The 25,172-nt window shown below is 42.3% G+C and overlaps 2 protein-coding genes across 2 annotated transcripts; one reads left to right on the top strand and one right to left on the bottom strand.

Moving 5' to 3' along the window:
* The first annotated feature begins 315 nt into the window (after positions 1-315).
* On the top strand, positions 316-18,285 carry LOC139637547 (arf-GAP with Rho-GAP domain, ANK repeat and PH domain-containing protein 1). The gene is made up of 28 exons (XM_071506345.1): positions 316-334; positions 498-582; positions 1,465-1,610; positions 1,694-1,780; positions 1,905-1,963; positions 6,118-6,606; positions 7,174-7,263; positions 7,348-7,540; positions 7,625-7,738; positions 8,444-8,548; positions 8,786-8,846; positions 8,953-9,073; positions 9,902-10,166; positions 10,307-10,506; positions 11,568-11,653; positions 11,729-11,911; positions 12,394-12,462; positions 13,912-14,011; positions 14,099-14,155; positions 14,266-14,392; positions 14,998-15,106; positions 15,218-15,419; positions 16,208-16,253; positions 16,477-16,691; positions 17,158-17,361; positions 17,522-17,627; positions 17,725-17,866; positions 18,097-18,285. The coding sequence occupies exons 4-28, from the start codon at positions 1,695-1,697 to the stop codon at positions 18,151-18,153; spliced, it is 3,486 nt and encodes a 1,161-aa protein (XP_071362446.1). The 5' UTR covers positions 316-334; positions 498-582; positions 1,465-1,610; position 1,694; the 3' UTR covers positions 18,154-18,285.
* Positions 18,286-18,824: 539 nt separating this feature from the next.
* Positions 18,825-24,587, bottom strand: LOC139637548 (uncharacterized). The gene is made up of 5 exons (XM_071506346.1): positions 24,339-24,587; positions 23,631-23,933; positions 22,675-22,797; positions 22,475-22,576; positions 18,825-22,334 (listed from the first exon to the last, which is right to left on the bottom strand). Exons 1-5 carry the CDS (start codon positions 24,409-24,411, stop codon positions 22,255-22,257), a joined length of 681 nt encoding a protein of 226 aa, XP_071362447.1. The 5' UTR covers positions 24,412-24,587; the 3' UTR covers positions 18,825-22,254.
* Positions 24,588-25,172: the final 585 nt, after the last annotated feature.

The raw sequence follows: 25,172 nt of genomic DNA, 5'->3' as shown, positions 1-25,172 counted from the left end.
GAGGAGACATTCAGGTCTGAGTTTAACCTGACAACATGACAAACTGTTCTGTGAGCAGTTTTCTGCAGGTGTAACATACAGAACACCTGGAGGCTCCACCTGGAGTCTGACGTGATTTTCTGTTTTTCTTCTTGTTAAAGTTCAGCTGCTCTCAGCATGACTGCTTCAGCATGTTAAAGTTCAGCTGCTCTCACACACACACCTACATTCCTGCAGCAGGTTCAACCAGTGAGATTTCACTGAGTTCACTGTAAAAATGTGTCAGTTAAAACAGTTGAACTCTTCATGCTGAATGGGAACAAACTTAGTTTATGTGACACATTCAGCTTGACAGGTAAACAGTGCAAACACAAAGAAACACACACACACACACACACACACACACACACACAAACACACACAAACACACACACCCACTAAGACACACACACACACACACACACACACACACACACACACACACAGTAGATTTAACAATAACATGTTTATGAGTGCAGGTAAATCGGAAGCAGGACGTCCAACATGTGAACCAGAAACAGACAGAGACTCAACAGAGAGCGGTCTTCACAGACACAACCACAGGTGAGTTCACTGACAGGTAATCACAGACAGCTTAACAGACAGAAAGGTGACTTCATTGACAGGTAATCACAGACAGCTAAACAGACAGAAAGGTGAGTTCCCTGACAGGTAATCACAGACAGCTTAACAGACAGAAAGGTGACTTCATTGACAGGTAATCACAGACAGCTAAACAGACAGAAAGGTGAGTTCCCTGACAGGTAATCACAGACAGGTAAGAAGACAGAAAGGTGAGCTCACAGACAAGTAAACAGACATAAAGGTGAGTTCACTGACAGGTAAACAGACAGACAGGTGACTTCACTACAGGTAAACAGACAGACAGGTGAGCTCACACACAGATAACTCACAGAAAGGTGAGCAGTCAGTCAGATACACTCAGGGAGACAGGTGAGCAGACAGCCAGGTAAACAGACAGAAAGGTGAGCAAACAGGTAAACACACAGACAGGTTAACAGATAGGTAAACAGACAGACAGCTGAGCAGACAGACAGGTAAACAGACAGACAGGTAAACACACAGACAGGTGAGCAAACAGACAGGTAAACAGACAGACAGGTGAGCAGACAGACAGGTAAATACACAGACAGGTGAGCAAACAGACAGGTAAACAGACAGACAGGTGAGCAGACAGACAGGTAAATACACAGACAGGTGAGCAAACAGACAGGTAAACAGACAGACGGCTGAGCAGACAGACAGGTAAACAGACAGACAGATGAGCAGACAGACAGGTAAATACACAGACAGGTGAGCAGACAGACAGGTAAACAGACAGACAGGTGAGCAGTCATCTGTTTGTTCTCATTAATGTTCACAGACTCAGTTTGTATAAATAACATCTTCTGTTTGATTCTTTTGTCTCAACCTTTTTCTGATCAGGCTCACAGGTAGACCACCTGTCATGTGATCTGATTGGTCAGAAGAGCCAATCACTGCAGCCAACATCAGTGATTGGTTCTTTAAAGTGACACGTCATCTTTACCTGGTTTCCCCTTTTTACCTTTAGTCTCCAGACCTCAACTCAGGTGTGTTAAAGATTTAGTAGCTAGGAGACAATGATGCTTCCTGACAAGTAACTGATACATTAAATGTTTCCTCCTGTCCCCAGGATGTCTCCTCCTCCTTCTCCTCCTGTCCCAAAGCCTCGAGCTCGTTACATGAGGGACAGTCTAAGCTCCGCCACCTCTTTGGACAGGTAAGTTCACCTTTAAATCTATAGAACACACAAATACACAAAAACATCAATGTGATAACAAAGTTTTACTTGTGATAAAATCTAAAAGTGTCTTCAGTGAGAACATTTTGTTTTTGTGTTTCAGAGACGTGACTGATGAAAATCTACAACCAGCTTTTTCCACTGAAGTTCACCTGAGCACAGGTACACACACACACACACACACACACACACACACACACACACACACACACACACACAAACTGTTTAAACTGGTTTGTTGTTTTAATATGAAATTTTGTATAAACACAATAAATAAATAAATAAAATTTTAAATAATAATAATAATAATAATAATAACAATAATAAAATTTATTTATACAGCTCTTTTCATACAAGAGATGTAGCTCAAAGTGCTTTGCAATAAGAAAATGAAGAGTACAATAAAATAAGAGTGAATAAAAGGACAATAAACTAGACAGGAAAAAAAACAGGAATCAGTAAGAATTGTAAAATATGAGAGAATTAATTAAAAGCCAAGTTAAATAAATACGATTTTTCAGCTGTGGTTTACAACTGTTCACAGAGCATCTATTATAGCTCTTGGCAGGTTGTTCATAATTTTGGAGCGTAGTTAAAACAAGCTGCACTGCCTATTTTCTTGTGCCTAAAATTGTGTGTATTTAAAAGACTGGCAGAGGAAGATCTAAGAACTCATGAAGGATCATAAACAGCAAAGAGTCTGCAGTGGGAACTGGTCCCAAACTATTAAGAGCTTTAAAAACAACAAAAGATCCTGGGAAAGGTTCGGGTTTGGAAAAAATTTATAAAATGGGTTCAGGTATTGTACAAAATTTCGCAGCGGAAATTTTGTCAAACAGAAACATTTCAAAACCAATAAAAATTAGCAAGGGCTGGCGGCAAGGTTGACCCCTATCACCCTTATCGTTTACAATTGCAATTGAGCCTCTTGCAGTTGCAATACGTTCACTCCCACAATTCTGAGGAATAACAGTAGGGCCCACAGAACATAGAATATCCTTGGTGCTGATGATGTAATTTTATTCATGTCAATTCTGGCTTTGTTACAGTTAATTAGAATATTTAGTGATATCTGAGGGTATAAAGTGAATAATACTAAATCCTCTATACTACTACTCAATGCAAATGAAAGGAAGAATTGAGGTAATTAAATTTAATGTTGTAGAGCATTTTAAATACTTGGGAGTACAGATTTTGCCTAAGCTAGAACATGTTGTAAAAGCCAATTATGACCCTTTAATAACTGAAATTAATGAGTTGATAGATAGATGGATATTACTAGCTGTATCTATAATTGGGAGAATAAATTAAAAATGACTATTCTGCCAAAATTACTGTACCTATTCCAAAATATTTCTCTACCACCACCTTCAGATTTATTTTCAAAGATTAAAAAAATATTTGGGCGATTTATGTGAAACAATAGGAGAGCAAGACTTCTTGTCTTTACTTGTCTCTATTATTTTTAACATTTGATTGATGAGGTTTAAAATGTCCAAACTTGTTATGGTACAACTAGGCTGTGCAGCTGAGATCTGTTATGTTCTATTTTTCAACACATGATCCTTTTTATTGGACTGAGATGGAGTCTCATGGTCTAAAATTGCTTCTTTCCTTATACATCTACTCAGACAAAGCAAGTAAACTACAGACACAAACTAAAAATCCAATGGTATAACACATGATAAGGATATGGTGTGATGTAAAAAAAAAAACATTTAAAAGAACCACATTCATTATCTCCACATAGTCCAATATGGGGTAACCAGTTCTTTGCACCTAGAAGAGCAGATGCATCATTCAGACTGTGGTATTCTAAGGGATTTAAAAGGATTCAAGACCTTTACCTGACACATCCGAATATTATGATGTCCTTTAAGGAGCTGAGGTCCACATTCAACCTTAATAGAAAGCATTTTTTCAAATAATTCCAGCTTAAAAGCTTTGTTAAAGCAAATCAGAAAAATGCACTTACCAAACCAGTACACACACCTTTGGAAAAAATGTTACTAAAGGAGAGTCTGAGAAAGGGTGTCATATCAGAGTTTTACAATACGCTGGCATGGGTAGCATATCGGGCATAAATAGGTTATGCGGACATATATGACACTGGTGGAACTAAATCGATATAATAAAAACATATCAGACATATGCACAAAATGTAGGGAAACTAAGGGATTGTTGTTTCATCCTTAGTTTCTGTAGGAAGATTAAAATGTTCTGGGAAGAGGTGAGAGTTACAATGGAAAAGAATATTTCAAAACAAATTTTATTGGCTCCTAAACTATTTCTGCTGGGTTTATATCCAGAGAAACACAACTATAGTAACAGTGAACATGCATTTATAGACCTCGGTGTGCTTCATGGCAAAAAATGCATAGCTCTGTTATGAAAAAACATTCACAGGCCATGTACTACTCAGTGGATAAGACATGTTATCAAAACTTCCATTAGAAAGAATATACTACATATTAAAGGCTAAGCAGAATATATTTTAGAGCATATGGAGACTCTTCATTAATTATGTAAAAGATTTAGATTTGACAGAAATCTGAGTGATAGACTAATTTCTGTGAGCAATGCAGTTTCCTCAATTTTATTATTATCATTTTTTCACTTTCTTCTTTTAAACACTTGTTATATTATGTAACATTACAATTAATATACCACATATTGTACTTTGGCAACATTTCTCCATGATGAAAACCTGTGTCAGTGTTTTGTCTAGTTAGTATTGTGTTGTGTTGTGTTAGTAACAGTGACATTAGGGCCATCATGTGTTTGTGTAGACAACCAGCTCCGTTGTTAGCGTACGTGTTCACGTATGTGTTCAGGTACTTGTTCAGGTACAAGTTCAGATACTTGTTCAGATACTTGTTCAGGTACTTGTTCAGGTATGTGTTCCAGTACATGTTCAGATACTATTCCAGGTACTTGTTCAGGTACTTGTTCAGATACTTGTTCAAGGTACTTGTTCAGATACTTGTTCAGGTACTTGTTCAGATACTTGTTCAGGTACTTGTTCAGATACTATTTCAGGTACTTGTTCAAGGTACTTGTTCAGATACTTGTTCAGATACTTGTTCAAGGTACTTGTTCAGGTACTTGTTCAGGTACTTGTTCAGATACTTGTTCAGGTACTTGTTCAGGTATGTGTTCCAGTACGTGTTCAGACACTTGTTCAGGTACTTGTTCAGGTACTTGTTCAGGTACTTGTTCAAGGTACTTGTTCAGATACTTGTTCAGATACTTGTTCAGGTCCTTGTTCAGGTACTTGTTCAGATACTTGTTCAGGTACTTGTTCAGATACTTGCTCAAACTGCCCCCCCACTACCCTCATACTGACCCCCCACTAACCCCACACTGCCTTTGTAACAAAACAATGACTCAAAAACGATGAGGAACATCTGACTCCTGTCTTCAACAACAGTTTATGACTGAAGTCTGATTATTTTAGTCTATTCTCATTTATTCAACTCTAACATTTACACATGTTTTCTGTCTTTGCCTGATCCACATCTGTGGATCCAGATCAAATGTAATAACTGAAGCCTGCAGCAGCTTCAGTTTCTGTCTGTCACTGACTAAGTGTTGACGTGTTTTCAGAGTGAACGGTCGAACCAGTTTGTTCCTTCCTGCTGTGATGTTTTCTGTTGATTGTCTGAAACCAGTTTGACTGATGATGTCACCTCAGGTGAATGTGCACAATGTAGAGTTGACATATTACAGTCAACAATGTGCCGCAGAAAATGATCCCAAACAGCCTGTCTAATGATTTATAATTGATTTTTAAATAGATAATTAATGACCCAGAGTAGCTCGTCCCATCTGTCATGTTAGCTACATTAATATCACATCCATGATGATCTTTCAAATGATCCATCTTTGATTTTAACGTTAATATAGAAAGATTATCCACCACAGTCAGCTTCATGTTTGTGTTGAAGTGTCGGTATCATTGTGTTGTATTTTTAGGGAAACAACAGTCAGTATGATGTTGTGTCTCTTTGTCAGTCACTGAAGAAACAAAACTCTTATGAACACAACTCAAAACATCATTCTGTAATCCTTAATATCTCCTTAATGGAGCTTTTATTCTGAAAGTCTCCCTTCAGTGTTCAAATTAAGGCTCTTACTGTGAAAGTCTCCTCAGTGAGCATAACAGGACTCTTATTGTGAAAGTCTGTATTAGTAGAGAGCAGTTGAAGTTTCTGGTGGACATCAAAGGAATTGCGGGTGGACAGATGTGTGTTTGACAGATGTCTGATCCTATAGGATGATGGCTGCTAATGATGTCACTGTGTCCTCCTCCTCAGATGAAGGTGTTCCTCCTCTTCCTCCTCCCTCTGGTTTGGATTGTGGTGTCGTCTTCCCAACTCTGGCTGGTGTCGCTGACATCATCGCTACCAACATCCCGTCATTGGCTGGAGTCGCTACCGCCATCGGAGGCTCGGCCCGCCGAATCCCTACCACTCCCTCTGCCCCCCCCACCATCAACACCATGGCTAACAGCATTGCTACCCACATACCTAGCTTAGCAGGCACTGCTAGCACTGCGGCTAGCCCAGCTGCTGCTACATTAAATCCCACCTCACCTACCACACATGTACCTGCTTCTAACACAGGTGCTGATGATTTAGATAGCATTGTTAGCTCATTAGCTAATATACCCAGTTTAGCTGGGATTATTAGTGGTGTGGCTAACCCTGCTGTTAGCACATTCCCATCAGGCCCACCCCCCTCTGCTGGTAAACTGGGCCCCCCCTCAATGTCAATAATCGGAGTTAGCGGAGACCCTCACACAGGTACATCAATCAATCAATCAATCAATCAATATGAACTGAGGCAAGATTCAGTTTTGGTGTACCTACCATTTATTTAAACCATCACCAGTGCAGACTGACCCCAACAAATCAGCTTCATCTAGCCTGACCACAGTCACCATGAAAATTGATCCTCGAGACACCTGGTCCTGGTCAGACTAGTTTTAGGCTGAACCAGTGTTAGCAGACTGGGTTTTCAGTCTCGTAAAGAACAGTGTGTGAAAATTCTCAGATCAGGGTTCAGGTTTATTTACTGTCCCATCAGAGGGAACTCACCCCTGTCCAAAGGCCTTCATCTGTGGCCACTGAAGGGGCCTCAGGTCAGTTGTCAGTTGTCCTGGTTGGTAATCGAGCCTTGTTTACATTTCAGTGTTATAAATGTTGTCTAGAGGTCTCAGGCAGTTGGACTTTCTTTAGGTTCTCCTGTCCAGGAGGCTGCTACTCTAGACCTGTCCTCATTAGCCGGTCTTTTTAACAAGGCTGGCGTGATGTCCAGCCTCGTTAAAAAGACCAACATGTTCACTGAGTCTCTGTATTCAACTTGTCCAGATGTTGGGGCGCTGTTACAGCTGGTGATGTCAACTTTAGACGAGAATGCAGGAGTCGCATTACCTCCAGTAGAGGGAGCTGCAGATGAAGGTATAAACTTATCCCTGTTTCAGTCTGGGTTCTGCTAGTCTTCACTCCCTCAGTCTGACTCCTCTTTGTTGGTTCTGGTTCCAGTTTTGAATTCATCTCCTCAAACCATCAGAGAAGAAAACCCATATGTCACTGTATTGGCTTGTTGGGGAGCTGAGGAAATTGACTCTGAGTCCTCCAATGAGGAGGAAGATGCAGGAGTTGGCCCTGCCCCCTCTGGAGCTAATGGACCAATGGAAGGAGATCTTGCTTCAAACCCAACTGCAAATTCTAACAAGTATGCATACAGTATACAGTACCACTACTTCTACTACTAATACTAAAGTCCTCTGCTGCTGCTAACCGAGTTCTGGTGTTGCAGTGTCCCACCTAGTCCTGCAGGTCGTATCGTCCCCACTCGGCCAGCCCCGCCCCCCCCTCGTCCTCCTAGCCAATCACAAAAGCCAGGAAAACATGTGAAACAGAAGATCCCGAGGTACACAAACACACAAACACAAAGTCTGTTCTTGTGAGTGTTCTCATGGACACATAGTCCACATCTAGACAAGTCCAGGTCAGATATCCAGCAGTGCTCCAATTCTGCCCAAGTTCTAACCCAGGATGCTTTGGGAGCTGACTTGTGTTATACAAATTTAAATAAGTATCATCAGCCAGCAGCAGTGGTGGAGGAGACCACTGGTGTTGTATCACCTGGTGTAGCTTTCAGGTTTCTCTCAGTTGAGACATGAGCTGCTTGGTTCTTGTATTTGTGGTTAATTTATCAAAAACAATTATCTGTGAACATTTTGAAGAAGCGAGGAGCTGCAGTTTAGGTGAGGCTTCCCAGTCAATGTCCATGGTCATCATCCTGAGGAGAACAGCCCTTTGTTAACAAACTGCTGCCTCTTCTTTGATGTTTGAGTCAGCGTGAATCTGATATTTAGTGTAACAACATGGCACAGCAAGATGTTTACATGATCATTAATAAATATGAATACATGAAATCTAACAGAGGCAGTGTAGTGTGTGATGATAGATTCAGTGTCACTCTAGTTGTCACAGTCACTGTGGTCATCATTGAGATGTCTGTTGTCTCAGGTACAAACTTCTCATTTGCCTCCTCCTATTCAAGTCCAGAATTTAAAGATCACATGTTCAAACTTTATTGTACTGTGTGAGTCAAGGCATATTTGTCCTGCAGTGCGGCCACTATTCGAGTGTCCAGGAAGAAGGGGGGCAGTGGGAGTTCAACCCCACAAAGCGCTGTGGTCCGGTCTGGCTGGCTGGATGTCTGGAAGGGTTTCAGGTAACAACATCATCTACAGCATCATCATTTTTAGGATCTATTCCTGTAGATTCAGCTAGAAATAATATAGATAATGAACAAGGCTGCTTTTCCTATTGTGCAATGTGGGAACCTGCCACGGACCTTCAGGGCACAGAGGAACTCAATTGGATGGATAGATGGATGGATGGATGGATGGATGGATGGATGGGCAGATATAGACACAGATAAACAGATGACATGTTTTTTTTCTAACAGACATAATGTTTTATGGGCAACGATGGACGGAAAGCTGATGTCTCTGTGGAAAAAACGTACAGTAAGTGGGGATCTCTATAACTGTCTGTCTCTCTCTATATTCCTGTCTGTCTGTCTGTCTGTCTGTCTGTCGGTCGAGTAACGGGTGTGTTTGTTTTCTTCACCAGGACCACTTCAGTGAAGTCTTGTTTCATGTCTCCAGTATCACCAACGTGAAGAAACAAGACAAAGGAAGATTTTCTGTTTACTTCAGAAAGAAACATTATGATTTTATGGCTCATAGTGATGGTAAGACTCCTGCACTCTACCGCTCTCTACTGCTTTCTATTGCACTCTACTGCTCTCCACTGCAATATACTACTCTCTACTGCTTTCTACTGCACTCTACAGCTCTGTAGTGTGGTCTACTTCCCTTCTACTGCACTCTGCAGCAAAAGTGACCTTTACATTAACAGCATTTATTTACATATTAGATTTTAATTTCATTGTGATTTTAAAACCCTGTTAAATACTCAGTTGTGCCAAAGCTAATACCATGAAACAGCACAGTTGCTCTGGCACTGCATCGTAAACAGAGCTCAGACAAATGCTAAACCTGTCTGAGATAACCTGTGCTGACCAGAAGAACTAATGTCACACAGTACACTAAAATCACCTGGGCTTATGACTGACTTCACAGACAGGGTTTGGAGGGTTCTAGGATCTTTTCACTGTGGTATTGCAGTTTCTGATAAGATGTCAGCGAGCTGGGTTTTTCAGTCTTACTCTACATGAAAGACAAGAAAGGGAGTACCTGGAATCAGACTACAGGCTGCTCTGTACATCTTCCCACTTCTTGTGCGCGTGTAACAGCAGGGTCATATGTCCCATCATTGGTGGCTCCAGTTAAAGTGGCACCCACAATAAGATCCAAAAATTAGCTCAAAAATGTGTTTGATTATGCAGAGGAAGCAGACTTTGGGGACTTGCTCAGAATAACAAAGGCATTAACAACACAAATGATCTCATATAACCTTGACTTTTTGTGGGAAGAGCCAGAAAAGGAAGAGGAAGGTTAATTATCACTATATCCCTGGTGTTTCTAATGTTTCCTTTCTTGTATTTTTGGTCTCTCAGAGGTTCAGGATGGTTGGGTCACATCTCTGTTGGCTTCCCGAGGCCAGCCAAGCCCCATCCCCCCTGAACTGCATGGACAAATCACCATCAAGGATCCGCGGAGCCGCGTCTATGCCGCCCTCTGGGGTCATGACCTCTGGATTTACCCCAACAAAGAGGGATACCAGTTGGGCATCGCCTCCTTCTCTGTCCCCATGAATGTGGCCACGGTCAAATCTACAGGAAAACACTCGTTTACCCTCATCACTCCATACAAGAGCTTCAAGTACATACCTGTCTGTCTGAACATCTGTCTACCTGTCTGTCTGTCTGAACATCTGTGTACCTGTCTGTCTTACTGTTGTTGTTCTTTGAGGACATTTGATTAAGTGACTTTTTTTTCTGTGTCCCCCACAACCTCTCCAGCCTGTCTGTTGATTCGTCCAAGGACCTGTCCACCTGGTTGGACAGTCTGTCCTCATCTATCCGCAGTGCTCTGTCCTGCAGCCAGGTGGTAACACGTCTCTGGGAAAACCCCTACAACAAGGTGTGTGGTGACTGTGGCTCGGCCAATCCCGAGTGGGCATCAGTCAACTTGCTGCTGGTCATCTGTCAGGCCTGTGCAGGTATGGGAGGCTAATGTAGTATTTATGTCATGTATGATAGATGTATAGATGGAAAGATGCCCATGTTTACCCATATTTAAAGGTGCAGACAGTTGTATGACCACATGGTTAGATCTGCCACATTTAGTGATGTTGGTCAATGTGCATCGTCGCTGTAAAAATAAATAACATAAAAAGTAGTGTACAAACTACTCACTTGTCAAGAGCGACCTACACAAAGTGTTTTATGATTTTTCCATCACTAGTCTACATTTTATCAGGAACATGTGTTAGTTTGTGTATTTTTGATTATGGAGTTCCTCAGGGAAACATACTGGGTCCTTTTCTATTTTCTTTATACACAAATATGCAGATGATACACAATTGTTTATCTATGCTTACACCAAAACCAATCAATATCAATCAATATATGAGTAAAACATTTCGTTGTGTTGAAACTAAATGACCACAAAACAATGTCAGAAATAGAACAAGTGAAACTACCTGACCAATTAGATTAAAGAAGAAGTTACAGATCTGAGTCATTTTAGACTCAGGTTTAAATGTTTTTGGCATTTTAACAAGGTCACAAAGACAACTTTAGTTTCTTCAAAATAACATTATTTTATTTTATTATTTTAATGTGCATTTCACATTAAAGATAATTTCTGTCATTACAAGTCCACATTCACTGTGCTACTGAAAAAAAACAGTGAAATCAGTTAAATTAGTAATTTTTTATACTAAATCAAAGAAATCACAAAACCGGTTGAAGTTCACTGCTGGGATTAAACATTTTGTAAACTGTTTTAGGGAAGCACACCTGCTGACAAACCAAATCTTTGACGTAAGATATCGAGTAGCACCTGAATGAGTTTGTCATTAGATTTGATCACAGTATTAAAGAGTAAACCTGAAACGTGAGGGCTCTAGAATAAAGAGATCACCTGTGGATAGGTACCTGGGAAAGGTTGGACAACTAAATTTGTCAAACATAAACAACGTAGTTTTCAAGTGGAATGCTAACATTGCTCACAGATTTGTTGTTTTGAATGCAGAATGCTAACAGAGTCTGTTCTCAGGTCAGCATCGAGCTCTGGGCAGCAAACTGTCAAAAGTACGCAGTCTGAAGATGGACAGCAAGGTCTGGACAGAACCACTCATACAGGTGAGTGGAGACTGAACCACTCATACAGGTGAGGGGAGACTCTCTCTGACTTTCAACCCTTTGATCCCCTTCCAGCTGTTTGTCACATATGGGAACCAGCTGGCCAATCAGGTGTGGGCTGCAGCTGTGCCGGCAGCAGAGCAGCTGCTTCCTGAGTCGTCTGATGAGGAGAGGTCAAAGTTCATCCAGGATAAATACAGCAGTGGGCGCTACAGACGAGTCCACCCTCTGATGTCCTCTCCCTCTTTGATGGACCAGGTGTGACTCAGTGAAACTATAATATTAAACCACAGACTCTGTTATCATGGTTACTGTTAATCACATATTTATTGTAAGTTTCTCATGACCTCATGTTTTGAAAATATAAAAAAATGTCAGTAATCCTGTAAGACTGATATATCTACATAAATATGTTGTAATATAAATGCTGATGAATTATACTGATATGGATATATTGGAACTAATATTGATTAGATGTCCGTCCAGCCAGCCAGCAGGTGTTAAAGGTGTTTGTACATATGTTCATGTACAACCATGTATCATATTTAATGATCAGGTCGACCAACAATCCCAGTTCAAATCAACAATCAATAACCCTCAGTATATCCTTGATTGATCTGATCTGAGGATCTGATTTGAGGAGGTAGAACAGTTTGTATACATACCAGACAAGACGTGAGGTCAGACACTGGGAATGTCACCTGTCCAGGTGTGTGATAATGTGAATGTGTGTGTTCCAGAGGCTGCGTGAGGTGGTCTGTGGTGACGATGTCAAGGAAACAATGTCTCTAATCTGCTCAGGAGCAAAGGTCACACACACACACACACACACACACACAGTGTGTTCGTCGTTACCTTAGAGTCACTGACAGAGCTACGGCAGGACACCAGAGACATTAACTGTAAGCAGAGTGACCTGGTGACCTCACAGCTCATCTTGTCATCGAACCAAATTGTAAAATAATTTTGTTTGTGTTGTCATCCAAAAAATCCAAAAACTAATTCTGAATGTCGTCTGTGATCAGGTCATAGCTTTGAACCTCTCCTCCTCAAAATGTACAAAAATGTCAGCGGCTTTAAAATATCACACAAATAACAAAAGAAACTCAACAGAGCTCTACACAAAAATTGAAGGTCAGAAGACAACTGCTGGCCTTGAGCTGTGTTCCATTTCAAAGATCCCCATCACAGATTTCCACTAGAACAAACTCAGACAAACACAGGAACCTCAAAATCCAAGATGGCCGCTCTGTTTATCAACAGAAGTGAAAGCCTCTGAAACCCAAGCAATGGCGTTATGGATATAAAAGTTTCTCCTTTTTAAACTGTTTTTAGGAAGCTTCTGATCAAGAAAATCATTTTCTGGTTTTTGGCAGTCATAAAACATATTTTTGGGCATAACTTCAGAATTCATACAATTTAACACAAATTTCTTACTGAACTGTCACAGGTCAACTTCAGTCTCACAACAAAATGTCTTGCAAAAACACTTCTAGTCCTTATTGAACAGAGGGGGGTGATACACACACACACAAACACACACACACACACAAAAATAAATATATATACCTGACACCCATTGAAGCCTAGTGTTGCGTTTGAACAAATCCATTCAAATCATGTATGTATATTTTTACAATTTATAAAGTTTTCTATCACTAAACATCTTTAAAATAAGGGAAAATAATACAACAGATCAAATACTTCCATGAAAAATTGTTAAAATTGTTCCAAAAGAGAGAAACGTGGGGTTAGTTGGAGGAAGCCATGTTGTTTGAACTTGGAATGTGATGTGTCTTACAGAATCAATATCTTCCCACCAAAAATGTTGTAGTGTTACAGAGTCTGGGGTGTTGGTATATCTAGTTTTTGTGTACATTTAGTCAGAAATAGTTGCTCCTACACAGTGTCAGATGGATATTGCAATGTTGCAACTGTGGGTTGCAGAAGATTAACTCGCACACAGCACAATCCAAACAACAACAACAACAACAACAACAACAACAACAACAACACGCCTCTCACTTGTACTGGAACAGAGCATTAGACACACAAACTACAGGCCTGCAGCAAACCCTTTACATGCACCAATCATTGGGGCAGCACAGGTTCAGGGTCTTCAGGGTCCTGGTAATGTTGGTCCTGGCTCAGTGTCACACTATGGTGGTTTATGGGGACACGGGCAGAACAGAGTCCTTGTTATACTCAACAACAACAGCAGTTTCATTCTGTTTCTGAGTCATGTCCCCTGTGCACAGGTGTGTCAGTCAGACCCTCAGAGCCCCTCCCCCATCCTTCTGGCTGAGAGGGCAGGTCAGGCCCTGCAGACTGAGCTGCTCCGCCTCAATGAGTACACAGGTAACACACACACACACACAGGTAACACAGTTAACTCACCTGGATGCGATTCTGTACTCAGGTCTGTTCTTTCTCTTCTTTATTTAGAGTTCCCACCTCATCAGCCCCAGTTGGCCAATAGGAGACCTAACTCCACCCCCTCAGGTAAGAGCACTGGCTGAATCACCTGGAGGAATTTATACTGGGAGCATGAGAAAAAGATTCTGCTCAGACTGGTGTTTGAGACATCTGTGTGTGTGTGTGTGTGTGTTCAGGTGAGGAAGAGGAGGAGCTTCATGGTAAACTGGAGGAAGATCGTTTTCTCTTCTCATTAGAGAACGATTCAGCAGCTTGTGACGTCCTCGACCTGAGAGAGGTTCTGTCAGTGTTCGTCAGAGACAGGTCAGCACTACTGCTACTACTGCTACTGCAGTACTACTGTTACTACTGCTACTGCAGTGTTACAGCTAATACTGTTACTGCAATACAACTGATACTGCAGTACCACTGATACTACTGCTACTGCAGTACTACTGTTACTACTGTTACTGCACTGTTACAGCTAATACTGTTACTGCAATACAACTGATACTGCAGTACCAGTATACTGATGCTACTGATACTGCAGTACTACTACTGTTGATACCACTGATAATTAGGAAATACAAAAAATCTGAGAGAAAACAAAAAAAACTGTCCTGTCATCATCTCACCACTCATTAGACGAGTTTTGGTTCTAAGTTCTAGATTAGATTAGTTGTGATTCTATAGTAGATTCATTTGTGAGAACATTCTCATCCCAGCAGACTGATACTGAAGAACCGCTCCCTTGTTCTCTATCTTCAGGTTCTTATTTTCCATCTTGTGTTTCAGTCTCGCTGTGGAACGTGTCTCATTCTGAGGTTTTCTTTGTGTCTGTGTTCGGTTGATTTCTTATTATTTCTATCAACATTTCTAATGTTTCAACTTTTTTCATCACTTCCTATCCCGTGCTGCTGTGTGTTCAGACAACCTGATGGGCCGCATGAGTTTGAGATGGTGACGTTGAGCGATCAGCTGATCTGTGCTGCTGATGATAAGGAGGCTCTGCTGACTCACCTGGTTCATATACTGAAGGTAAACCTGACTCCATTCCTCTGTCTCTGTGAGGACCAGTGAGGACGAGTGGACACAGGGTCAGAATCAAACTCTGTTCTAGTTTTTAACATCACCAGTTCTTGTTTCCAGGTCATTCTCCCAGGTGGCGTATCTTATGCAGAGGTGGGTGGAGCTTCAGCAGTCAGTAAAGTGTGTGTGGTTGAAGTGGCTGGAGCCTCAAGTCATTCTGACACCTGGTTGTTACTGTGGGAGGACGGAGTCAGCGTTCACCCTGTCGACAGACGCTCACAACAGACTCTGAAGATGGAACTGGGCACACTCAGTCACCATGGTAACAGAGTGTTTCCATCATTCATACCTGAAAGTTAATGGATTGAGCTGCACCTGCAGGAACTGATTCACTCTGATCTGCTGTGAAACCTGAAGCAAACATCAGCTTCAAACAATAATTCTAACAAATCAAAGCTGATCTCAGCGGGTGACGTATCCTCCAGGCCTGTCTTCAGTTCTTTAGACCAGATAATGGTGATGATGATGGATCCAGTCAGCTTCATTTGTCATAAATATCCAGAGAAATCCACCAAAAATTCAGTTTTTTAAAAAAGCAGATCAGTTTGAATCAAATTTCAGAAAACAATTCTGTAGTTTTCTGCTGTAACGTAAGGTTCTTCTCTTACGAGCTCAAAAACACTTTCACAGTGAGAAGTGAGGAGATAAATGATGACCAACCACAAATGAGCTGCTCAATGTGTCCCTCAAAAACAAAGGCTGAACTACAGTGTTTGTCATTTTTCTATATTCATGATTTAAATAATGAAAACATGGATAAATGGATAAATGTTTCATTTTTTAATAGTGGTGAATTATGAGGCCTGTGTAAGCTCCACATGCTTCCTATTAGCCAGGATGAAGACTGATGGAATCCCACAAAGCTCAGTTCTGGTTCCTCTGTGGTTGAGTCATTAAATATCTCGACATGGTCTAAATGTTTCAGTCCAGTCCAAATGAGTCCAGTCACAGTGTAAAGAAACGGTGTTGTGTTAAATAAAGAACCAATGTTTGATGTGGTCGCTGCATTCAAAGACTAAATTTTTACCTGTCTTTTCATTTGTTTTTCAGAAATGTATCCATCTGAAAACATCATCACCATGGTAACCACAGACAGGTGTGCAACACACACACACACACATCCATTCAGATTTAAAGAAGGCGAAATTACAAATGAGTCCATTCATAATATCAGTGGTACAAATCAGCTCAGGACAGAAGAAAAATTCTTGATTTACATTTGAAGGATTTTGTGTTTCCTGGCCTCTGATTGGCTGAGCTTAACACAGGTGTATAATGTATGACAGTACAGGTAAAAGTGTTGTTGTTTCTCTCTTCAGGAGAGTGTCCTTCCGTTTTGAGGAGCAGCACAGCTGTCAGTCCTGGTTTGACCACCTACAGAGGGCTCTGACCAATCAGAGCTCAGCTCCACACCATCCTCCTGCAGCCAATCAGAGCTCAGCCCATCAGTCTCTGTACCCGGTGATGGATGTGGGGTCGAGAGGTTCAGTGCCACCTGGCATCGAACGCTGCATCTCCCACATCACAGCCCACGGTCAGAACACATTACATTTGTACATGAGAACATTTTCAGTTTGTAGCTAATAATCAGTTTCATTATTGATTAATCTGCCCAGTATTTTCCTAATCAATCATTTGGTCCATAAAACATCATAAAACTGTAAAAAGAGGATGATTAAGGTTTTACATTGATGATTGATTATCAGTGGCTCATTTTAGTCAGTTGTTCTTCTTGTGTTATTTATTATCTATTTATAGTTTTTCTAAACTTTATTAATAAACTCATCCACAGCACAAAAACTTCAGAAAAATTATTAACTCATTTTAACACAGGCTCCGCCTACTAAACATGTCCAGGAAATTTGATTAAGGTGATGTAATCATCACCTGATGACAGCGCAGTGAACCAGGAGCTTTGGGCCCCCTGTGGCCCCTGGGGGTCTGCGGTCCCGGACCAGCTGCCTGGTTGGTGATCTGTAAATGTTGAACATGCATCTCAGGTCTGAAGGTGGAGGGTGTGTACCGCCGCTGTGGCCTAGCTACCAAAGTGAACCGATTGGTGGAGGCTCTGAAGACATCCCCGAGCTCCGCCCCACTGGAGAGTGATGAGCAGGGCATTTTGGATGCTGGCTCCGCCCTCAAACAATATGTCCGCCAGCAGCAGAGTTTAATACCCAACACACAGCCGTGGCTGCAGGCTGCAGGTCAGTACCATAGTATCTGTAGTACAAGTACTACTACAGTACGTAGCACTATCTGTAGTAGTAACAGTAGTACTATAGTAGTATTCAGTCTAATGTACTCTCTCCCTCTCTCTCTCTCTCCCTCTCTCTCTCTCTCTCCCTCTCTCTCTCTCTCTCTCAGTGATTTCAGATGAACGCTCCAGGTTCAAAGTGTACCGACAGTTACTACGGCAACTTCCTGATGACAGCCGAGCTACACTGAGTGCTCTGTTTGGACACTTCTACATGTAACACACACACACGCACACACACACACACAGTAGAAACTGAGCTGATGTGTCTTTGATGTTTGGATTTAATCAGGTTTAATTACCTGTTTCTCAGGGTCCAGGTGTTCTCACAGGTGAACAAGATGTCCGCTCAGAATCTGGCTCTGGTTCTGGTTCCGTCCCTGTTTCAGACTCTGAACCAGGATCTGATTAGACTCACCAGAGAGTTCATCATCCACCACACACTGCTGTTCCTGGTAAATACCTTACAATATTGTACACCTGTGACACACCTGTGATACACCTGTGACACATTAAACACCTGTGAGTGAGATGAGGTCACAGTGTGAGTCTGAATGATTCACTTTGTGTTTATCTGCTGCTCAAACTTTAATGAAACACAAAGGAAGAGTTTGTCTGTTTTCACTGTCGACGCACTGAAACTGATTTGTTTCATTTTCCTGATATTTGTTTTACAACCAAACAGGCACCAGAGGAAGAGGAGGAGGAGGAGGAGGAAGAGGAGCAGATCACTGTCTTCTGATGAAGGACCAATGAGATCTGAGATCACATCACAGATTCATTTGTCTCAGATTTTCTCTTTTTAAAGCTTATTTACACACACACACACACACACACACACACACACACACACACACACACACACACACACACACACACACACACACACACTCATATCAAACTAAACTTAATTAATTAATCATTAAAATCATTAAATCATTAAATCATTTTAAATCATTAAATAATTGAAATGTGTCTAATGCTCAATGATGAAACCTTCAGTCTGACTCTAACCAGGTTTCTGGTTTGACCCCTGGTGTGAACAGAACTGCCACAGTGCCTCTGAACCAGGCAGCAGCTGTGTGTGTTTCAGTTCCTGTGTTCAGATGATTCTCTGTAATTGATCCTCATGTTCCAGAAAAACCATAAAATAAACACTTAAAAGAAAACAGGAAAAGTCTGAAGTGACTGATTAATCATCTTCAGTGTGAATGTGGATCCATTCATAGTCCAGGTTTCAGTGTGAGTGTCTCAGTCTGGGCCTCCAAGTCAAGATCAGAAATGTCTTCGTCTTCATGTTTTAATATTGACTATAAAACTTTCAGTTTAGGTCAGAGAGAAAAAAATAAAAACAAACCTTAAAAAGCCAAAAGTAAAAAACTGTGAATCAATAAACAATCAGTTCTCATCAGAATGAACTCTGTGTGGGAGGCAGAGCAGGACGTCCTCCCTTCAGTGGTTCAGTCCACATGATACTGAACCCCTGACTGCCCCTGGTGGCTACATCAGAGTATGTGTGTGTGTGTGTGTGTGTGTGTGTGTGGGTGTGTGGGTGTGTGTGGATCGACGCCTGCATTAGTGACTGCAACAGTGATTCCAGTAACACGTCTCCTAGTTGATCTTGGACCCCTGATCACTTGGTAGAGGTGTCTGCCGTTCATCATCTGGACCTCAGCTGGACCTGCACCACTGACCACAGAAGGTCCAGCAGACTGTCCTCCAACACGTTGTAAAGAGGGTCTGCAGTTGTCTCTAAGCCTCATTGGTTCCAGCCCCGTCCACGTGAGTCCGTTCAGCGTCTCTCAACAGCTCCACCGTCCTGAACATGGCAGACTGGATGTGTTCACCTCTGTTCGCTGTGACCATCTCATCGGTGTTATTCGTCAGGTTCTGAACCTGCTGCCTCCATCTTCCCCATCTGTTGTCAAACACACAGAATCTCCTTCCATGATCTTCACAATCTCTTCGTACAGCTGTCGTGGAGTCAGGACTTCATCAGTGAATCCCTTCGTCCACCACTATGACCTGATGACCCTCTACCTCACCTGACTCAGAGACACACTCTGCACTGACATCAAATCCATCCTGACCCCAGGATGGTGTTTCCTGATGAACTCCTCCCTCCTCCAGGTCGACCAAGCAGCACTATCTTTGTTTTCTTCAGCTGGAGAAGCCAGAACCAGAAAACACGGTGAATCAACAACAGAATTCAGCCTTTTCATATGCACTGAGCGGCTGTGACTGTCCGTCAGGGTGCTCATGGTGACGAGTGAGAAAGGGCTGGTGGTGGGGGACAGGTAAGCTGGCAAACAGCTGATACTAATGATGACATGATACCTGGTGGATGGGAACCGTGGCTGATGATTTAAAGTTGACCTCTGACCTGGTCCTGTCCCCTATTTCAATGTCTGGAGGTTAACTTTCCTCATCCTTCAAGGTGTCACCACTGGTAAAAAGCATGTAACTCTCCAGAAGACCAGGATGCCCCTCAGGAGCTGAAGGGGCGGAACTGAAGGGGTGGAGCTAAAGGTCGGTCAGATTCATGTACGTTAACTGTGAAAGTAATTAAAGCTGAACTCCCTTTAAATCTGTCAGAACCAGTAACATTTGTATTGACGGTTTTGGCAGGAAGCTGGTGTGTATTAGAATCTCTTGTTATTACTGGTGTTTTGTTCTGGTTCCACCTGAAGACTGAGGTACTGATTGTGTTGCAGAGAGGCTGGTCTTTGTGACATGTATTATCGGTTTGTCTGACCTGTTTTTAATTCTACATGAGATCAAATACGTGACACTTTGACTGAAACATACAACAAACAGTTAATGTGTAATGTGTAATCTCTCTCTCTCTTCTCTCCCCTCTCCTCCCCCTCCCCCTCTTTCTCTCTTCTCCTAAACCCAACCGGTCGAGGCAGACCCCCCCTCACCCTGAGCCCGGTTCTGTTGGAGGTTTCTTCCTGTTAAAAGGGAGTTTTTCCTCCCCCCTGTCGCCAAGCGCTGCTCGTTGTGGGAACTGTTGGGTTTTTCTCTGTAACAAAGTAAAGTCTTGACCTGACCCTGTAAAGTGCCTTGAGATAATGTATATTATGATTTGGCGCTATACAAATAAAATTGAATTGAATTGAATTAATGCATTGTGTAATATTGTGTAGATAAGTTATTTACTATTTTTCTATTTTAAGCTATATTTTTTATTCAATTCAACAGGCTTTATGATGACACTTTTAATGTGCTGCCAAAGCACAAATACAACTATACAGTGGAATTAAATGACCAAAAACCATCATTTACTCTCAGCTCAAATGACTCAGTTGTAGTCCCAGATGTTTATCAGCATTAATCTACACACAATGCACCAATATTTGCCTCTTTCAGAGCACAAACACAGGAAACACACCTGTCACCTGACAGTAACAGGGATGACAGACTGAGCTGCAGCCCTGAAATAAGTTTCAATTACACACAATCAATGACTGAAGTGTCCCACACGGAGGCTCCAACACTGTTACAGTTGCACCAACCTGAGGATGAGATCTGACAGATCAGTTTATCAGTCTGCAGCAGCTAGCAGCTCCCTGTGATTAAAAAAGTGGCTGCTCCACCTCCTGTCCTCCAGTCTCATTTGTACAAGCTGCCAACGGAGGAGAGTTTTACTCCAACTACAGCTACCAGGAGGTGGAGAGGAGGCTGGATCAGAGAGAGGCGGAGCTCAGAGAGTTCAACGAGAGGAAACTGGAGCAGGAAATAAAAACTGTGGAGTCAAAGTACGAGAGGAAGCTGAGGGAGGCTTGAGAGGAGCGACAGAAGGTGGAGGAGAGACTGGAGTCTGAGCTGAAGGAGCTGAGGAGGTACTGCCACGCTTTAGAGAGAGGAGTCCGTCACGTGGTGGAGCAGGTTGTGGAGACTGAGTCCTTCAGTCAGATCCTGAACCAGTTCCATGAGAAGCTGAGACTGAACTGAACCTGGTGATACAAACCCCAAGTGGCCCCTGACATGATTCCGTGCTTTTATATTTGTTAAGTTACACCATGCTATCATGTGTTAACATAATGCTATAACATCCCATGGCCAATCTATAACGTTAGCATGCTAAGAAACATTAGCCCTTTAGCCCTACAGGGAATAACCTGGTCCTAGACAACTGAACCACAAACCACACATTTGTCATTTGTTCACTGATTCAACTGTGTATAAACCCTACATTCACTGTGTTTAACATTATATACTGATCAATCAATACAGTCATAACCAATCAATTAAATCAATACCACTGTGCCATGACTAATTCTGTTATGAGTTTAATTACCACATTTTATGTTTGACTTCAGTAAAACTGCAACTGCAAGTTGCCTCTCACCTCTGCAACTACTTTCCAGTCCTCTGAAACTAGTACACAAACTTCTGGAACTATTGCCCTGACCTTGTTAACCAGTCTCCAGAACTCTACAACTAGTTCCAGACTTCTGCAACTAATCCCACAACCCTCCCCAGACCTCTGAAGCTGCAGACCAGGAGCTGCTGAACGCAGACTTTTGAGACCTGTTGTTGGTGGACTAACCTGAAGGACAGGGGAGTTACCACAGACTGAAAACCACTGTTCCAGATCACAGCTAGAAACTCCAGGCTAGCCCCCACTCATGTCAGGTTTTGTTCAGATGATGGCCCCTAGTTTTACTCCACTTGTTACCACCTGTCAGGTTTGTGTGTGTGTTGTAACTCTCAGACGTCATGGTTTTGAGTCAACAACAAAAACAACAGAATCATCCACAGGATTTATCTGATTTCTCTGTTAAAGGTGAAAAAATGCTCAGTGAGGTGTGGCATCCAGGTGAGCTCTGATTGGTCATCAGACATAGATGTCTTCTGGCTCCACAGACATCTCCGGGGTGATTGGTGTTTCCATGGAAACAGCAGGGTGACAGGGAACTGAAGAGAACAGAACTTGTTAACTTCTGTTAGCATCTGTGTTAGCATCTGTGTTTGTGTGTATGTGTTTGTGTGTGTGTGTTAGTGTGTGTGTGTGTGTGTGTGTGTGTGTGTGTGTGTGTGTGTTAATGTGTGTGTACCATAAACAGGTTCTTCCCCTCCTGCCTGCTTCTCCTCCTCCTCTTTCCTCTTGTTGCCATGGTGACCATGCATCCACACATAAACATTTTCCTCCATTGGACCTGCAGCAGGATGACAGATTATCATTAAATCAGCTGTGACGTTAAAGAAACCAGGTGTGTATGTCAGAGCTCAGACTGTCTCTGATTGGCTGCTGTACCTGTGGTCCTTGTCCTCTGAATCCTCCTCATCCTCAGGATAAAGAGGATGATGAAGAGCAGTAGCAGAAAGACCAGGAGGGGGCAGCAGATCAGCAGCCACTTGTTGTCTGTGTGTGGACTCTCTGCAGACAGAGACCGACAGTTAACACGTCCCCTCTACAGGTTATTACATTTCATTTTCTGTTTCATGACACCAGAGGAGAAGTGTGTGTTTCATCTGTGACCACAGATACAGGCGAAGTTCACTTCTTCACGTGAGGAAAACATTCTGTGGTTGAGATGATGAGCAGCGGGAAACGGCAGCAGTGTGCCAGTATTTTTTATTTATCATTAACTTACTTGTTACTCAATTTGTTATTGTCAGTTAATTCTTTTGTTTTCTAACTCAATGAGTCGTCATAACTTCAGTTCATGGAGACTTCACCTGAGAAATGAATCAGCTCCAATAAAACTCAACTTCACAACATCGCTACAATTCCTGTTTGGGGAAAATGAACCAGAGGAAAGTGGCAGTTCATCAGGTGGTGGGTGGTTGATATCGTCAGTTGGTGATTGATATTAACAGAGGGGAGGTTGATATTTTAGTTGGTGATTAATAGTTTTAGTTGGTGATTTAGCTGGTGATTGCTATTGTCTGTTGGAGGTTGATACTGTCAGATGGGGTTGATATTTTTAGTTGGTGATTGATATTTTCATTAATGATTTAGATGGTGATTGATGTTTCAGTTGGGGTTTATGTTGTCAGTTGGTGATTGATATCATCAGTTGCTGATTGATATTGTCAGTTGGGGTTGATGTTCTCAGTTGGTGATTAATATTGTCAGTTGGGGGTTGATATTGTCAGTTGGTGGTTGATATCATCAGTTGGGGGCTGATATTGTCAGTTGGTGGTTGATATCATCAGTTGGGGGCTGATATTGTCTGTTGGTGTCTCTGTCTGCAGTAGTGGACTCACCTGCCACCCCCAGCAGGAAGTCTGTCCACACCTGTCTTTTCCCACTTTGATCAAACACCTGCAGGCTGTAGTTTCCTGAGTCCTCAGTCTGGACTCGGCTGAATTTCAGTGACCCGTTACTCAGCAGCTCACAGCGTCCATGTGGACAGGTCGTCACGTTGGTCTTCAGAGACAACACCAGGTGGGGGGGGTGAGTCCACCTGACGTCCCATCTGTGCTGCATCATCTCCCTCAGCTGGTCTGGGAACAGCAGGACGGTCTCACCGCTTTGAGCAGAGACTGTGACGATCTCTGCTGAGGCAGCTGGGGTCAAAGGTCACACAGAGGCAGTTTATCAACTAACAAGACAGGACAACATGCAGGTGAACTGTCAGTGCTTCACCTGCCAACAGGTGTAACAGGAGACGAGTCTGACCATGAGTGAGCTGCTGTTATTTCCAGCTGATTCACAAACTCTGTCTCACACACTGAGTGTCCACTTCATTAGGTACACCTGTACCTGTAAAACCTGTGGTGACTCAACACAGTCAACACAGCAGCTATGACATCATCATCATCTGTCTCTATACAATTTATAATCTTCACTTTCTAGCAGTCAGAACTGTTCATCACAGAACCGGTCCTGTGTGCTGGAGTCACAATATTAGGAACAAGTACAACACCTGAACATTATGATCTTGATCCTAATGAAGCTCACATCAAACCCACCCTCACTCTTCATCATCATCATCATCATCATCATCATCATCAGGAACTGGACCAGAACCAACATGGCCACCATCTGAAGTTGACTCTGCAGCTGCAGGATTCTGTTGGCTCCGCCCCCTCAGCTGTCACTCACTGTGAGGAGGAAACACACACTTTCAGTGGTCAGTGTGTGTGTGTGTGTGTGTGTGTGTGTGTGTATGTGTGTGTGTGTGTGCGTGCGTGCTGCTCTGATCTGCTGCAAGTCAAACTGACTGTAGATCAGAACCTCACACAACCACATATCAGATGACCACAGCCATCACTGAACAGGAGCAGTGAGTACAGAGGTACTGACACCCTGAGGACGAGGAGGAGGAGGTTGTACCTTCATCAGTTAGTCCTTCATTAAAGTGTAAATGTTGATCTAACATTGTTCACAGAGTTCAGGTTCAATTACTGGACCCCTGACCCCTGACCTTTCTCCTGTTGTACAAACTTCATCATCACTGTACTGATAGTTGTTAGATGTCAGTTGTTTTATTTCTTAATGACTGAAAAGTTTCATTCATTCATCAGTTTATGTTTGAATTAATTAAACTTGTTGTTGCCATGGTGATCAAAAGTGTTAACAAGTTAAACTCATGTTAAAGTTAAAAAGCAGCAGCAGAGCCACGAGGTCCACCTCAACAACAATTCACATGAACCCTGATCCAGAGCCCAGGTCTGGACCCGGACCAGGGTCTGGAGATCTCAGGTGTGTGGTCTTACCTGTATGAGTGACGTTGTCTTGGTTAAAACTGGTTCAGATAAAAAACAACAAATAACTGACAGAGACACAATGATGATGGCGACTCA

Source organism: Trachinotus anak, unplaced genomic scaffold, assembly GCF_046630095.1.
Source record: "Trachinotus anak isolate AG129_WGS33_773 ecotype Australia unplaced genomic scaffold, CSIRO_AGI_Tana_v1 ptg000020l, whole genome shotgun sequence".
In the NCBI taxonomy this organism is placed as follows: Eukaryota; Metazoa; Chordata; class Actinopteri; order Carangiformes; family Carangidae; genus Trachinotus; species Trachinotus anak.
The sequence above is the reverse complement of the archived record's forward strand: the minus strand, read 5'-3'. Positions and strand labels throughout refer to the sequence as shown.